Here is a 16765-nt window from a genome sequence, read left to right on the forward strand (position 1 = left end):
CCCTCTGCCCCCGCCCCCCCCCCCCCGGAGAGCAGGAGGAACTGGCTGTGGAAAGGCCCTGAGGTAGGAACCTGGCTGCTTTGTCCCAGGAGCCATGGGACAAGACCCTGGAAAATGAGGCCAGAGAGGTAGTAGGAGCTGTCGGGGATGCCTGTCACTCACTGCCATCGAGTCAATGTCACCACCTTGGGCTGCGATCTGCAAAGTCAACAGATGGAACCAGCCGGCAGCACCTGGGGGGAAAGATGGGGCTGTCCCCATAAAGATCTTACAGCCTCAGGTAGCCCACAGGCTCCGATCTCCTCTGACCATGTCTGTCTGCCATGATAAAACCAAAACCCAACCTCTTGCTATCCGGTCGATTCCACTTTACCACGACCCTATAGGACAGAGGAGAAGAGCCGCTGTAGGCCACACAGGAGCCGGCTGCCTCGTCTTTCTCCTACAGCGCGGCTGGGAGGTTTGAACCACCAACCTTGCAGTGAGTGGTCCAAAGTTTAACCCGCCTGTGCCACCAGGGCCCTGGGCCATGATGAGAAATGTGGATTTTATTCCAAAGGGAACAGCAGAGATATTCAACAGTGTGGGGCGGGGGCAAGGATCAAAAGCCCCCTCCCAATGGCAGAGGATCGCCTGGGACAGACAGACAGCAGCGTCTCATCTATGTGAGATGTGTGCCTAACAGCAGGGTATGCATGTGTGCTGGAGACCAGGCAGCAGGAAAGTCCTGGCCACACCTGGATGGGGGGGACAGACTCAGAGAACCCCAAGGAGAGAGGCCAGCTAAAGGTCCGGGGGACAGACAGGCAGCAGTTTGATGGAGACATCCTATTCCTTCCAGAACCCTCCCCACTCAGAAAGCTACCCTGGACCTGGAAAAAGCCCCAGCTGGCCCCCTCGCCCGTGGCATGCCCACTCACACCTCGGGCACAGGAAGCTGGCAGGCCCCACAGGAACCTTTCTGTGGAGGCGGGGTGGGTGTGTGGAGGCCGGCGGGCGGCAGGGACGAAGGGAGAGGAGCCGGCTGGCGGCCGGGCAGTGGGCAGCGGCTGCACAAAGGCCCCAGTGTCTGCCCCTCCTGCCCCTGGGTACAGATATAAATAAGATGTGCATGTACCTTTATAGAGATATATATATACACCAGTGGGCTGGGGCCACAGGCTCCCTGAAGGGCCCCTGGCTCTGAGGCCCACAGAGACAGCGCCCCCCCACCCCAGAGGGAGAGGCACAGGCTGAGAGGGACCCAGGGAAGGCCTGTGAGAAACGCGGTGGCAGAGGCAGTGTAGCGGTTGTCAGCAATCCTGCCCCTGGCCTTCCTGGGTGACGGAGGAACAGAACTGTCCTACCGCTCTGACCGGTCGGGAGCCGGTCAATGGCAGAGACCACCAGGCCTTTCTTCGGGGTGCCTCCAGGTGGTGCAAAGCAACAAATCACCATGGGCGTGGCCACTACGCCCATGCCGACTCAGAGGGACCCTCGAGGACCCTGCCAAGCTGCCCCGAGGCTGTCCATCGGCGAAGGCCTCCTCCATCGCTCTCCCCGAGGAGGAGATCGGGTGGGGCTCCAGCGGCCAGCCTTTCAAGTTACCTGCTGGACTCCTTCCCAGAGACGCCATCATGGCTCCCTCCCCAGGGAAAGCCGGCCGGCTCTCATCCCGGAAGCAGACCCGGAGAAGAGACGGAGAAACTGCTCTTGAAAGTCGGGGCAGTGGCAGGGGCGTCAAGAGGGACAGCCAGGAAGGCCAGGGGGTGACACCCAGAGAGAAGCCGACAGATGGACCGACAGACACTACATGGCAGGCAAAAGCGGAGCCTGGGGGCTGGTGACCTTGGGCTGGGGGAGGGGAGGACCTGTCTTCCTGGGGCTTAGGGACACCACCTGTGGGGCTCTGCCAGGCCCAGACGGCAGGCCGAGGGGCAGGGAGCCCAGGTAAGGGAGGTGGCCCTGGGGTTCCGGATCTTGGTGTTTACCTGGGGCAGGCACTGCAAACAGCATCCGGGCCGGGCTCACAGCAGGCGAGGGTGGGACAGGCTGGGCCCCGGCGCTGGCACGGACGGACACCCGGCACGCCCACCTGTGACCTGGACAGTGAGTAACAGCACGACACCTGGAACAAAGGTGACGTGAAGCGCCCGGCAGGCAATGCGGCTCCAGCTTCACGCAGGCCCATGGTGGCCGAGACACAGGGCAGAGCGACAGGGACAGATGCAAGCGACATTCATACAGAAACCAGTGATTTAGGGGGCCCGCAATGAACACAGTGGCACCCTCACCCCAAATGCCGTGTGACTGCCAGACGGGGCACACAGAGCAGCACACACACATACACACACACTGCACCGTGACACACGCAGGGGACAGTGACAGACACCCCGGTATGGTGACAGAGCCCCTCCCCTCTCCCAAAGGTGAGGACAGACCTCCACAGACACACAGCGACCGGCTGACGAGAAATCTCAGGGACAGAGAAACAGGGGTGGGTGAGCACACGCTTAGACACGACACGGAGACACGTGGCAACATGACGCCGGCCGCAGACACCAGGGCCTCTCAAAGGCTAGTCACACCCCGCCCCCCACAACTGGGTTATGGGGTCTCCCTCTCCTCCTCCCACAGCAAGTCGTGTGGAGGTGCTGGGGTGATGTTGAGGGGGCGTGGGGTTGCAGACCATGAAGGCTAAATTCACAGGCTAGGGGTCAAATCCTAGCTCCCAGCCCCTCCACCCAACCATGGAGTGACCCTCACTGGACAATCACTTTGGGGAACGCTCCCAGTCAGCGTCCGTGTTAAAGGGGTTCTAACTCAAAGTGCCACCCCTCTGTCAAAGAATAGAACTGCCCCCCACCCCCCCCTCCCGTAAGTAAGGTTTCTGAGGCTGGACCCTTGACTACCCCATCTCCTGAAGATTCCCTAAGTGGATCTGAACTCGCAATGTTCCGGTTCGGAACGTAATCATTGTGCCTGCAGGACCCTGGGCTCTCCATATCACCTGTCCCCGTTTCATTATCACCTGGGGCCTGTGGACCCACACCCACAGCCCGGGGGACGGGAGAGGGGGGCCCTGACCTGACGTTCCTCTCTGCTCCCTGGCAGGGCCTTGCCAGGTGTCCCCTAGTCCGTCCCTCCATCCCCGATCCCTGGCGTCCCCATGTCTGTCCATGCGTCCCACGTCTGACCGTGGTACTTTTCCACACTGGACAGGCGCCGGGTGTCCCTGGGGTGAGGGTCACACCTGCCCACGCCCGCCCAGCTGGTGGCCGCGACACCTCCGTGGCCGGCCCCGCCCGCCCCCCCAGGACCCTACAACAACACCCCGCCCCTCTGGCCACCTGAGGTCCCCACTGGGGCGGCCGGAGGCCCAGGGCTGGGGACAGGAAGCCCGAGGCCTGGGTGCCCTGAAAGCGCCTTTCAGCCGGGCCTCCGCCGCGCCGCCGGCTCCTCCCGCGGAATAATATTTGGGCTGTTGGCCGGGGGGCGGGGGCCAGATCCGGAGGCCGCCTGGGAGCAGCCAGAAACCGCAGGGCTTCCTGCCTCGGGCTGCCCACTCCGGGAGAGACCCCCAGGCCCGCGGGAGGGGGCGGCGCCCGGGGAGACTGAGGGCCTTTCTCTGGGGCCAGTTGTTTTTTCCAGGAACCGGGAGGAATTCCCCGGCCTGCCCAGCACAGCCAGGCCGGCGGGGCGGCCGGGGAGCCAGCGCGGCAGGGGCGGGGTGACACGCAGCCGGGCAAGGCGGGCACGGAGGCGACAGAAATAGAGGCCTGCGGTGGCAGGTAGAGGCGGAACGACCGGGGAGGGAGGTGGGTAGACCCTCCGGGGGAGGGCCAGAGTCAAGGCAGCAGGGACAGGCCGACTGTGTGGCTCCCACGTCACACCCCAATCACACCAGCCACACACGTACCACACATACACACCAGACACGCCAGCCACACACGTGTACACCGGCCACACACGTACCACACATACACGCCAGCCACACGCGCCAGAAACACACGTGTACACCGGCCACACACGTACCACACATACACACCAGCCACACGCGCCAGCCACACACGTGTACACCGGCCACACACGTACCACACATACACACCAGCCACACGCGCCAGACACACACGTGTACACCGGCCACACACACACCAGACACGCCAGCCACACACGTGTACACCGGCCACACATACACACCAGACACACGTGTACACCAGCCACATGTACCACACATACACAGCAGCCACACATGCCAATCACACACGTGTACACCGGCCACACATGTACCACACATGCACATCAGCCACACGCGTGTACACCAGCCACACACGTACCACACATACACACCAGCCACACACGCCAATCACACACACGCGCCAATCACACACACACACGCCAGACACACGTGTATACCGGCCACACACGTACCACACATACACACCAGACACACACATGTACACCAGCCACACACGTACCACATACACGCCAGCCACACACGTGTACACCGGCCACACATACACGCCAGCCACACACGTACCACGCATACACACCAGCCACACCAGCCAAACAAACACACGCCAGCTGCACGTGTACACAGCCACACATGTACACAAGCCACACACACCAACCACACATACACACCAACCACACATGTATGCATCATACATTCATCCAGGGAGATGGCACACACATCATAGAGTCACATAGACACACCAACTACACATGTACACCAGCCATACACATACACATCATACAAACACCCACCACACACATACACCCATCCAGGGAGTCACACACATATCACACATCCACATAAATTACACACACGTATGCACCAACCACACACATGTACACCAGTCACATACATACCACACATGCCAATCACACACATATACACCAACCACACATGTACATCATCCATCCATCCAGGGAGATGGCACACATATCATACAATCACACGTACACATGAACCACATATATATGCACCAACCACACGTATGTACACCAGTCACATGCAAACACATAAATTATATATATACCACACACCCCAATCACACGACACACCAACCACACATATACACTAACCACACATGTACACATCAACCACACACATGTATGTACCCACACACATACACCAGCCACACTCATACCCATCAAAAATATACATACCACAAACCCCAATCACACGGACACACCAACTACACATATACACCAGCCACACACATACACATTATACATGCACATCCCACATCTTAATAACATATCCCTCCCAAGCTCACATACACACCACACATGAATGACACCAACTATTCACGCACACCACATACACATCACACACATACCACACATGACGTACACACATCACACCATGCGAAATACACTCCATACATATCACACACACAACACATCATGCACCCAGACACAATTACATCACACATACCACTGAGCACGCACACCACAATACAATACCAGTCACACCTAGTCCACCAATACACACTACATATAGCAGATCACACACGCCATACACACCATATACACACATCATGCACACATTTCACACTCCGCGCACACACATCACATGCCACATACACACACACAGGTAGGTAAGCAAGGCGTTTGACTGACTGAATGAATGACTCCAGAGGCAATGCCCAAGACAGGCAGATGCCAAAGGCGTACTCCAACTCCACCCACCCCAAGCCCACACCGCAGACAGTATGGATCAACATTGTCAGACCAGTCCTGCCCTCCTGCCCCTGCCCTGCTGCCAGGCCCTGGCTCAGCCCTTCCCCATCTCAGGCCTCAGTGGCCACTCTGTAAAGTGCGGGCCTTGAAGTACACAGCCCTGTGTCCCAGAGAGCCGCTCCCTCAGAGCTCAGGGGGCGGAGGGGGGCAAGAGTCTAGGGGAGAGACCAGAATCGGGTGTAATCACACACATACACACACCCCGAGACGCTCATGTCAAAGACACACCCCTAGAGTGAACAGACACACCAACCTGGAGGCTGGGGTCCTCCTCGCAAGGGGTTCCGACAGGGGGTCACACCTGAGGGCAATCCACAGGGACCCCGATTGGGGTAGTGTGTCACAACACAAACACACACTTGAACAGGCACACCCCCTCTCCCGTTCTTTAATGAACACTTCATGGGCCCCTTCTTCCTCCACCCAGCTCAACCCAAACGGAGGAGTAACCCCCGGGCTCCCTGATCATCAGAGGAGCCTGCTAGAGATGTGTGTCTGGGAAGGTGAGTGGGGGTGGGGAGGTGGCCTTGGTGACCGCGGAGCCACCTCCCCCTGCCTGCTGCCCTGTCCCTACACTGCCACTGCGGGGGCTGCTATCTTTGGACAAACTGCCCTTGGGGTCAGGGACAGCAAAGAGCCAAAGGTCAGGTCGATGCCTCTCCTGCCCCCTCCCCCAGAGCTCTTAGGGGCAGGAAGGAAGGGACATGGGAACAGAAATGCAGGTGTTCAGGGCCCCCACAGGGCCCATCGGCCAAGGAAAAGAGACATGCCCAAAGGGGAGGAAACGTACCTTTAATGGATCAGACAGCCAGGATCCCGCTTCCCAGGCAAGAACCAGATTACTTAGAAATTCCCACTCCCTCACCGGCCCTTTCTGTTTGCTCCTGGACGGAAAGGTGGAGGGGCGGGGGGATGGGCTCCAAGGAGGATTCCCTTCCCCCACCGGACCCACACCATAGCCAGCACAAGGGCTGTGGCTGTGGCGACTTCCGTGGTGTGTGACAGGCCCACTGATAACCAGTGCTTATCGATACGGCGGCCATCGTCCCGCCCAATGAGCCAGAAGGGAGGTGACACAAGATGGCGGCCAACTGGACACCCAGAAACAAGGGCTCACAGCACCCAGTGGGCCACACGGAGGTGCGATCAAAGAGAATCCCGCCCCCAAGGGTCAGCCAAAACGATGGCCATCACGGCCCCCAGAGGGCTCAAGCAAGATGTCATCCCAGAGGTTGGCCATTAGCCAGCGCCCAATGGATCGACCACTGATAACAATCAGCATGGTGGCCTGAACGGTGCCCCATGGGCCAACCCAGGGGACCACGAGGGTCCTCACCCAGTGGATCGACAGGATACCCCTCAGAGACAGCAGTCAGCTAGCCGTAGACCAGCTGAGACGTTTGCCAGTGGAACGGGGGCAAAGTCAACGAGGAAGGTCAGGCCGCAAGAGCCCTGGCCCACCCACCATGCCCCCCCCTCTGCCTCCCCTGCTAGGATGCGTTCAGCAGGGAGCGGGAATAGAGGCCCTGATAGTACACCCCAGGGTCCCCACTTTCAGCCCCATAGCCCCCAAACCCCATGTCCAGCTTGGGAGGCGCTGGCGTCTGCTCGGACATCAAGTTGTTGATGGAGAAAGGGTGGTTGAAGTTGTAAGGTGCGTCCAGCTTCAGGTCTCCGGGCAGCTCCAGGCCCGTGAAGTAGGGTGTGGAGGAAGTAACCCCGCCGCCGCCGCAGTCCAGAGCCTCCCCGTCCTCCCCACCCTGGGCCTCGGGCTCCGGGGGCGGAGGGGGCTGGGGCTGGGGGGGCGGGGAGGTGATGGCGGTGGCGGAGGTGGTGGTGACGGGCCCGGTGCTGTTCCTGGAGGGGGCGGCGGTGCCCCCTCCCTTCTTCGCCTTCTCCTCCAGTTTGAACCGCTTCTGTCGGCGCAGGTAGCAGCCATTCTCAAACATGTTCCCTGAGCTGGGGTGCAGGGCCCAGTAGGAGCCCTTGCCCGGCTTGTCCGGGGAGCGCGCCACCTTGACGAAGCAGTCGTTGAAAGACAGCGAGTGGCGGATGGAGTTCTGCCAGCGCTGCTGGTTCTCCCGGTAGTATGGGAAGAGGTCCATGATCCACTGGTAGATCTCGCTCAGCGTCAGCATCTTGCCCGGCGCCTGCTGGATAGCCATGGTGATGAGCGAGATGTAGGAGTACGGGGGCTTGGCGTGGGCCAGCGGCCGCCGGTACCCTTTCTGCAGCTCCTTCCCGTGCACCAGGCCCAGGCCTGGGCCCCCGTACCCCGAGCTGCCGCCCCCACTGCTGTTGGCGCCCAGGCCTGCGAAGGTTGGGCCCAGGGGGGCTGCAGGAGCTGGGGGTGCCAGGGGTCCAGAGGGCAGTGGGGAGGCAGGGAGCCCCCCTGGCGGGTAGGGGTTGCTCAGAGGGCTCAGGGTCATGTAGGAGTTGAGGGGGGCCATGGTGGGCATGGGCGTCACCGGGGAGTAGACCTGCAGGGAGTGAAAGAGAGATGGGAGGGGGCTTAGTGGGTCTGCACCTGCCGGGGTTGCTGGTGTCTGTCTGTCCATCTCACCTCACTCTTATTATGATTGCTATTACTACATGTGTTACATGTCTTCATCATACCCTACGCCATTCCACGTTGAGGAGCGTCAGGTAGAATTGTACAGGTGCCGCCACAAGCCGTTTCTAGACTTTCTTTTCCTACAGAGAAGCTCGCCTCTCTGTCCCTCAGGCCCGTTCATCCTCTGCTCCCTCCATAATGATCAAACCCAAACCCAATGGCGTCCATTCAGTTCTGACTCGTCACCACCCCACAGAGCCGAAGGAACTGCTCCGGTGGGTTTCTGAGACGGTGACTCTTTACGGGAGTCGAAAGCCTTGTCTTTCTCTAGTCCAGCAGGCCAGCACACGTAACCACCACATGACCACAAACCACACGCTCTGCCCTGGAGTCCATGCTGACTCACAGCGACCCTATAAGACAGGGTAGAAATGCCCCCGTGGGTTTCCAAACCTGTAATCCTTAAAAAAAAATCATTCTATTAGGGGGCTCTTACACATCTTATAACAATCCATACATCCACTGTATCAAGCACATGTGCACCTAGGTTGCCCTCAACTTGTCCACAACAGTTTCTTTCTACTTGAGCTCATGGTATCAGCTCCTCTTTTATCCTCTCCCTCCCCCACCTTCCCATCCTGGGGAATCCTTGATCAATTATGTATTATTATTGTTACTTCATGTCTCACACCGTCCATTGTCTCCCTCCACCCACGAGACTATAACTGTTTACTTGAATAGAAAGCCTTGTTGTCTCTTTCCCACGGAGCCGCTGCTGGTTCCGAACCGCTGACCTTGCGGTTAGCAGCCCAACGCATAACTAAAGCTGTCTCTCCATGTCTCTGTCTCTTCCCCCACTTCCCTGCCCGCCCTCCCCTGGGTGCTCATGCACCAAAGCTAAGCAGTTGTCCGAGACTCTCAGGGTACCCACAACGTCAACAGGTATAGAGGTGGTCCAGTGGTGGAACTCTCACTTTCCGCCCAGAAGGCCCGGGTTCCATTCCCAGCCAGGGCACCTTATGCACAGCTCCCACTGGTCCCTCACGGAGAAGCCCAACAGGCTTCAGTGGCACTGGCCAACTAAGGTGGCCTCAGGAGAAAAAACCAGGCAACCAACTGCCCAAACTCAGCCACCGTTGACCCAGATGGATCTCCGTGGCCCTGTCTCCCTGAGCCTGGGGTCACTGGCGAGTCGAACCAGCTCAGTGGCAACTATAACAACAGCGAGGTCAAAGCCATGTCCCTAAGAAGGCTAAGTGAGGACCAAGAAATCCAAACCGGCCGCCAGGGAGTCGGTTCCGACTCATCATGAGGACCTCAGAGGGCACAAGGACACTGACCTCTGGGGTGTCTGGAACTGCCCCCTCTCTAAGCAGAAAGCCTCGTCTTTCTCCCGGGGAGCGGTTGGCAGTTTCGAACTGCTGACCTTGTGGTTAGCAGCCCAATATGTAACTATGGGTCTTTCCCCCTCAGCATCCCAACACCAGGGAGAGCCCTGACAAGAGGTCCTGGGACTCTCCTAAAAACGGAGAACTTCCAAACTATCTAATTATATATATATATATATATATATATTGCTATCTGCCAATCTTTAAGATTGTAAAATTACTTTTTTTTTTTTAAGCTCTAAAGGATTTGCGTTCCAGAGTTCACGCGTTTCACCCAGGTACCATCTGCCAGCAAGTCTAAGGCATCATGCTTATAAAGTGCAAGGCTACTGGTCTTTCATGTGGAGTCGTTCCCAGTAGAATTCAAAACCTCACGGGCCGTGAGCTAATGACGAGTCATAGTGACCCTGTAGGACAGGGGAGAAGGGCCCCTGTGGGTCCCCGAGACTGCAACTCTTGACGGAGACGTCAGCCTTGTCTCTCTCCCACTGAGCAGCTGCGGGTTTCAAACTGCCGACGTGGAGGTTCACAGCGCGATGCGTAACCTGTTTTCTCGGCCGTGGAGAATTGCCCCAGCCCCCTTGCCTGTCATCTTCTCTGCTGTACAGCTGCTGGTGTTGTTCAAACTTCAGCTCACAGGCCTGGGGCTTCACCCTTGGGAGCTCCTTTCGGTATCAGCAAGAACGGGACACAAGCAAGACAATAGCAACAAGCAAACAACCCATCACCACCGATGAGAACTGTGTGCTGCGTTGACTGCGAAACACATTCCGAATGCCAAATCTCTATCTCAGCTATAACGGAGTAGGGTCAGTATCTCTTCAGAGACAAAAAAAACCAACAAACATCCAAGCTCACTGTCCTCAAGTCCATTCTGACCCGACAGGATGGAGCAGAGCTGCCCGCCATGGGTTTCTGAGGCTGTCGAGCTTTATGGGAGTAGAAAGCCTCATCTATCTCCCACAGAGCGGCTGGTGGGTTCAAACCGTTGACCTTGTGGTTAGCAGCTCAGGGCGTAACCACTACACCACCAGGGCTCCTTGTCTGGGTTTCTAAGTAGCCCCCTTATCTATTCGTTCATGGAGTCTCCGGAGAGGGGCTCCTGGTTCAGTGCTCAGCTCCAAACTTCAAGGTTAGAGGTTCAAATCTACCCACAGGGACTTAAGAAGCAAGGTGTGTCCAATTACGCCCAACAAACCAGCCACTGCCAGCCCAAGAGAGCGTAGTTCTAACCCTACCCCCGGAGTCTGAAGGGACAGCAGGACAGTGGGTGGATGTATAATCTCATACGCCACCCGTTCCTCTCGCTGGGCCAGCCACCTCCCAGGAGCTGTCTCTTTCAGGCCTGGTAGCCACATCCCGTTTGGGGGGTCACAGGGGTGCTCTAAGAACACCCATCTACAGAGTGGGAGCTGAGGCCCAGAGAAGTGGTTTCTGGGTCCCACAGCCTGTGTGTGTGTGGGGGTGTGTGTGCAAAACTGGGATTGAAGCTTTGGGCAGTCTGGGTCCTGGATCCTTAGATGAACAAGAGAGCAGGGAAACAAGGCATGGTGAAGTGCTCAGCTGCTAACTGAAAGGTGGGTGGTTTGAACCCACCGGCAGCTCCATGGAAGAAATGACCTGGCAGTCGCTCTAGGAGAGCCTGTGTGGGGTGGGGTGGGGTGGGGTGGTTCTTCTCTGCCCTACATGGTCATGATGAGTCAGAGGAGACTCAGAGGAGCAGCCAAGCCGGTGCCTTTAACAGGCTCAGCTGCTCACCCAAAGGTCAGGGGTCCCAGTGGACACCGAGGTGCCTTGGAAGAAAGGCCTGGCAATCTGTCATGGAAAACCCTGTGGAGCAGTTTCACATGGGGGCCTTGTTAGCCGTGGACTTGACAATGACGTCCATGCTACTTTCCTCTCCTCTGCTCTTTCCCACGCTCTTCCAGCCGCATCTCCCACCTGCCGTGCCCCCTCCCCAGGGGGAGACAGGTGCCCCACCCCATCCCTAGCTGGGGTCCCACAGCCCTCAGGGAGCTGCCACACCCCTGGTGCTCTGTGTGCATCAAGTCCCACGCTGTCCCCCGCCTGCACTATAAGCTCCTGTGGGTCCCCAAGTCCGAAGGGAAAAGCCATTCTCCATGGTCACTCAGGGGGTAGGGCAGAGTCCCAGGTGAGAAACCATACCAGCTCCCCAACCCCTGGACTCTCCAGCCTCCTCCTTTCTCTTGCGTACCTTTCGGGCTCTTTGTTGGTGGTGGTCATCCCAAGCCCTGGGTGAGGTAGTGGTTACCAATTAGGCTGCTAACCGCAAGGTCAGCAGTTCGAAACCACCTGCTATTCTGTAGGAGAAAGATGAGACTTTCTACTCCTGTAAAAAGTTACGATCTTGGAAACCCCACTAGGGCAGTCCTCCCATATCTTTTAGGGATGCCGAGCCGGAATCAAATTGGTAGCAGTAAGTTGGGTTGGTGGTTACTCTATCTGTCCTGCCTCAGCACCTCCGAACCTTCCTTATCTCATTTGCCCCCCATCTCTTTTGCTCTCCCTCTACTCTTCCCCCTCAGGGCCTGTCTCTGCCCCACCCCATTTATTCATTCCCTCCCCTGCTCTGGGACCCCCATCTCTCTGCCCATCCCTCCTTCTCAGTCCTCTCTCCACCTCTCCTTCTCACTCCCCTCCTAAGGAATCCAGGTGGCTCCCTGGGCTGTTTCCCCACAAGGTCAGCTGTTCCTTCAAGCCCTCCTGGGGGTGGGGGGGTGGAGATGAGGCTGTCTGTTGCCATCAAGCGTCTCAGAACCCCCCAGGGGCAGTTCTACTCTGTCCTAAAGGGTCACTGGGAGTCCGAATCAACTGGAGGGCACGTTTGTTGGCTTGCTTGTTTTTAGGGGTGTGTGGGAGGGTGGGCTTCCTGTCTCTCACTCTCCCCTGCCCTTTGCCCCTTCCCATCCTGTTCTCCTTCCCTGGGTCTCTTTCCTTCAGCATCACAATGGCCCCCAGAGGTCCAGCACAGAAAGCAGGGGTCACTCCCCTCCTCCACCCACCCCCTTCTCACCTCTCCCTGGGTGGTTGGTTCTGCCCCCTTCCCCAAAAGGAGGAGGGTCATTCACAGGTGGAGGGTGTCATGGATTCAGGGGGATCCAGAGAGAGAGCTAGCTGAAGAGGGATTGCTAACAACACCCCAGTCCCTGGCCACCCCACCCCCAGCTCCCCAATTCAACCAAATTCACCCACTGCCATCCAGCCAATTCTGTCTCCTAGTGACCGTAGAACTAGGCAAGGCTCTTGGAAAAGCAGAGCAAGGTAGCCCGAGACCCCCACATCCTCCTTTCGAGGCTCCCCACCCACCAGGAAGTCCTCCCCGAGGTCTGACCTCAAGCACTCTAGCTGCCCTAATCCACCCCGGGCTTTCCCACGCCCAGAGCTGAGAGGAAGCCCGGTGTCCGGGTCTAAGCCGGATCTCCCCCACCAGGGTGGGGCTGGAATTGGGGGGAAGCCCTCAGGGGATATGCACCCCCCTCCCCCCTGCAGGAGGCTAGAATTTCTTCCTTGCATTTCCTTATTGTTGCAGAAGAGGGTGTGACTGTCCCAAAGGTAGGAGACAGGACAAAGCCAGTAACCTCGTTGTCCAGCCCCGGGCCCTAGGCAGCCCTGGTGCTCCCCTGTCCCTCGGTTTTCCCATCTCTGGAATGAGAAACCGGTGGAGCCACTGCTCTGTAAGGACCTGGCCAGTGGGGGTGCCCCGGAAGTGACCCCTTTCCAAATTCTTTCTCTCTAGAGCCAGCCTGGCAGTGGGGTTGGGTTGTGGGGATTTATGTAGATGTTTTTCTCCCCACTTTTCCAGTCCAGTGGGAAGGACATGGATTCCTCTGATAGGGGTGCTGGGGGTCACCTCTCAGTGTCCTCCAAACCATCTCCAGTTCCCCATCTTCTGAAGGCTCTTCGAGAACAGACCCCCACCCCCCAAACAGTGCCCAGGTGTTGATCACTTCTGATCTGCCCCTCAGTTCCTGATGTCACTAGTCTGTCCACACACATTGTGCCCCCCCCCACTTAAAGAGTCATCCAGACTGTATCCCATATCTTAACTCCAGTATAGATGCCCACCCACCCCACCCAATACACTGTACTCCTTACGACGTTCGACCAAAGGTGCGTGGTGGTGGCATGGGTGAAGCACGAAACTGGTCACTGAAAGGGGAGAGACTGGACTCCACCAAGCCCACCCATGGGAGAAAGATGAAGCGGTCTCTGCTGCTGGAGAGGCTAGACAGCCTAGGACACCCTAGGGGGCACTTGGTACTTTCTCCCTCCGGAGGTCACTGGCGACTGCAATGGTCTTATGGCAGTGGACTTGGGTCATTGGCTTTTTTCCTCTTAAACATCTCTCCCACCCCCGCGTCTCCACCTTGCCAATCTCACCAGGGACACATGCAAGCGGTCTACCCCGCCCACCTCCACCTCTTCATATTCCCAACACCTCCACAGCCCCAGGGCTGGCCCCTCCTGGGCACCCTGCCAGGCCCTGCAGGCCTGGGGATCCAGGAGATCTACCCTATTGCATCCAACCTCAGACCCAGGACTCAAGCCTGCTGGGGTCTCCAGAACCCCCAGATCCCAGGGTCTCCCACCCTCATCCTGTGGCCTGGAGAACACAGCCATTCTGCCTCATAGCATTCCCTCAAGCCCCTAGTCCCCTTAGAAACTCAAACATCCAGATTCCTGGAACTCTCCAACCAACGGGGGGGGGGGGGGCGGTAACCCCTTACACGGTGGACTACAGAGTGAATGAAGGAAGGAGTCAGAAATCTTTGCAGCAAGAGGAATGGGAGTCAGACTTGGAGAAGGACTTCCGGTCCGCTGGCCAGAGGGGATTAGGATCAACTACCACCCCCCACCCCCCTGCCGCCAAATCCTGGGAGGTTTGACTGCATGAGGGCATTTGCAATTGCTGGAGAGCAATGGGGGGTAGGGGGCCATCAGAAACCCACTCCCAATTCCTCAAAGAAGGAACTGCCGGAGAGGAGCTCTCTCCCCCAAACACACATCATCTAATCATCGATACCTACGCTTCCCCCTCCCCCCCCCCACATAAGCCCAGAGGACAGAGTGGAGTTGCCCCTGGTGGGTTTTCCAAGGCTGTCAATCTTTGTTTGAACAGAGTCTCCTCATATCTCCTGAGGCGTTGTAATAGCATTTAAACCCAGAAAGTTAACCATAAGGGGTTCAGCGGCCTCCCCCTCCCATGCGGAGGGCCCACATTTGCTCTGGGACCCTTAACACTGACCCCATCTGAGCCCCAACGCTAACCTGCCCCCCCCAAAGACGCTCCATCTCTCCGCATACTCCCGAGCGTCCGTCCACCCCTGTGCCTGACCATCACCTTGAGCCCCAATTTCTCGTTCTCCTCCAGAGGCCCCGATCTGAGAACCACGTTCTTACCTGAACCCCCACCTCCCAAGCCCATAGCTGCCTAATCCGTTCTGACTCGGAGCCATCCAGCGGGAACAAGGCAGGCTTGTTCAAGGAGGCTGTCACCTTTAGCGGACCAGATGGTCAGGACTCTTCTCCCAAGGAGCGGCTCGTGGCCCTTCGCTTAACCCCCGGAGCCACCAGACACAGCCTGCTCCCACGGGTGTCTCCCGTTCTTGAGCTTTTCCCTAGCTTTGAATTGTGTCTCCCAACTTCTCCAGCCCCCCGGGGAGCTCGGGCTGCGATTCTGACCGCTGGTCTGTCCCCTTCTCCCCCGGGGATTTCGGGGATTCCGCGTCGCTGACACCTGGCCTCCGCGCTCACGCTCCGATCGGGCCTTTCTGCCTGCGTTTCCTTGATTCCTCATGGAGCCCTCACCGGGCTCGCCTGCCCAAGCGGCGCGGCCACGTCGTGTCCCCTCGTTCCTGACGAGCGCACCTGGTCTTCGAGTCCCGAGTTCCCAGGGCCCTGCCACGAGACACCCCACTCCCCACCGGGGCGCGCACCTGGGTGCCTGCCTGGAGGGGGGCCCCCATTGAAACCCACTCCCTCGCCCGCCCCCCACTTCCCGCGCGGTCACCCCCCGAGGACACACCTCGCCCGCCTCGGGGTAGTAGCTCCACTCGGCCAGGTCGTGGGCCTCCATCTTCACCGAGCCCAGCATCCCCGGGGCCTGCGCCCCCACCCGCTCCCGTTCCGGTCCCGGGGGTGGGGGGGCGGACGCGGAGCACTTGGGGAGCTCTCAGCGGGAACCGCCTGACTGCGAGCGAGCGAGCGAGGGAGCGAGCGGCGCCTGCCCCGTCCAGCCGCCCCGGGTGCCCCGCCGTCCCGGGCGCCGCGGGAGGCGGCCCCGCTTTATAGCCGGGACACCCCCGCCCCTCGAGCGCCCGCCCGCCCGCCTCCCCGAAGGCGGTGCGCTCGGCCTGCAGCGCCCCCTGCGGGACCGCGCGCACACAGACCCCAGGCGCCCGGAACGGCGTCCCGGGGCTGCGCGGGCAAGAACTGGCTGCAAGCAACAACGACGAGGAAGCTACGCGCGGCCCTCGGATGCCATTCCAGGAGCCTGTCCACCCTGGAAATGCAAAAATAGATAAGTAAACAAACAAGCAAGGCACTGCTATGAAGTCAGTCCCACTCATAGCGACCCCATTGGGCAGCGTAGAGCTTCAACGCTGTAAGTCTTTGCGGGACCAGAAAGCCCCGTCTTTCTCCCGCCGAACAGCTGTTGGTTTCCAACAGCAGCGCCAGCAGTTCAAATAGGAATCTGCTACGCCACCAGCGCTTCTCGGCAAAGGGGCGCCACTAGGCGGAAAGCCCTGCGTGGCAGTCGCAGAGCAGAGAAAGCGCAGGGCTCAGCAGGTTCTGGGGGGGTCCCGATGTACACAGGACCCTTAGAAAAATCCTCACTCCCAATGTATAGCTGGGCGGACATCTGCAAAATGCTCTGGACTGTAAAGAGAGGGTCAGTGTCAAAGATGGAGGAGGGGAGTCGGGCCTCTGAGCGGACCAGACCACTCTAGGGAATCAGAACCCCAAGCTTTCCTCCCAGATTCTCAACGCTCCAGCCCCAGCCGTCCAGGGACGCGGAACCACTGCGAACTCCATTTCCCAGAAACCTCCAGCGCCCTTTCCGTCTCTGGCTTCG

General features: G+C 58.7%; 1 protein-coding gene across 1 annotated transcript; it reads right to left on the reverse strand.

Annotated features, from left to right (window-relative positions):
• Positions 1–7217: 7217 nt before the first annotated feature.
• FOXA3 (forkhead box A3) lies at positions 7218–15784 on the reverse strand. Its single transcript, XM_075537885.1, has 2 exons — positions 15716–15784; positions 7218–8207 (listed from the first exon to the last, which is right to left on the reverse strand). The coding sequence occupies exons 1-2, from the start codon at positions 15782–15784 to the stop codon at positions 7218–7220; spliced, it is 1059 nt and encodes a 352-aa protein (XP_075394000.1).
• Positions 15785–16765: the final 981 nt, after the last annotated feature.

The sequence above is a fragment of the Tenrec ecaudatus genome, chromosome 18 (assembly GCF_050624435.1).
Source record: "Tenrec ecaudatus isolate mTenEca1 chromosome 18, mTenEca1.hap1, whole genome shotgun sequence".
NCBI classification, from domain to species: domain Eukaryota; kingdom Metazoa; phylum Chordata; class Mammalia; order Afrosoricida; family Tenrecidae; genus Tenrec; species Tenrec ecaudatus.

Bases quoted from the DNA above. Each gene is read 5' to 3' on its own strand.
- FOXA3 (XM_075537885.1), bottom strand. From the start codon at position 15,784: ATGCTGGGCTCGGTGAAGATGGAGGCCCACGACCTGGCCGAGTGGAGC. The intron at 8,208-15,715 runs GTGTGTCCTCGG...CACTCCCTGCAG, and splicing joins ACTACCCCGAGGCGGGCGAG to GTCTACTCCCCGGTGACGCC.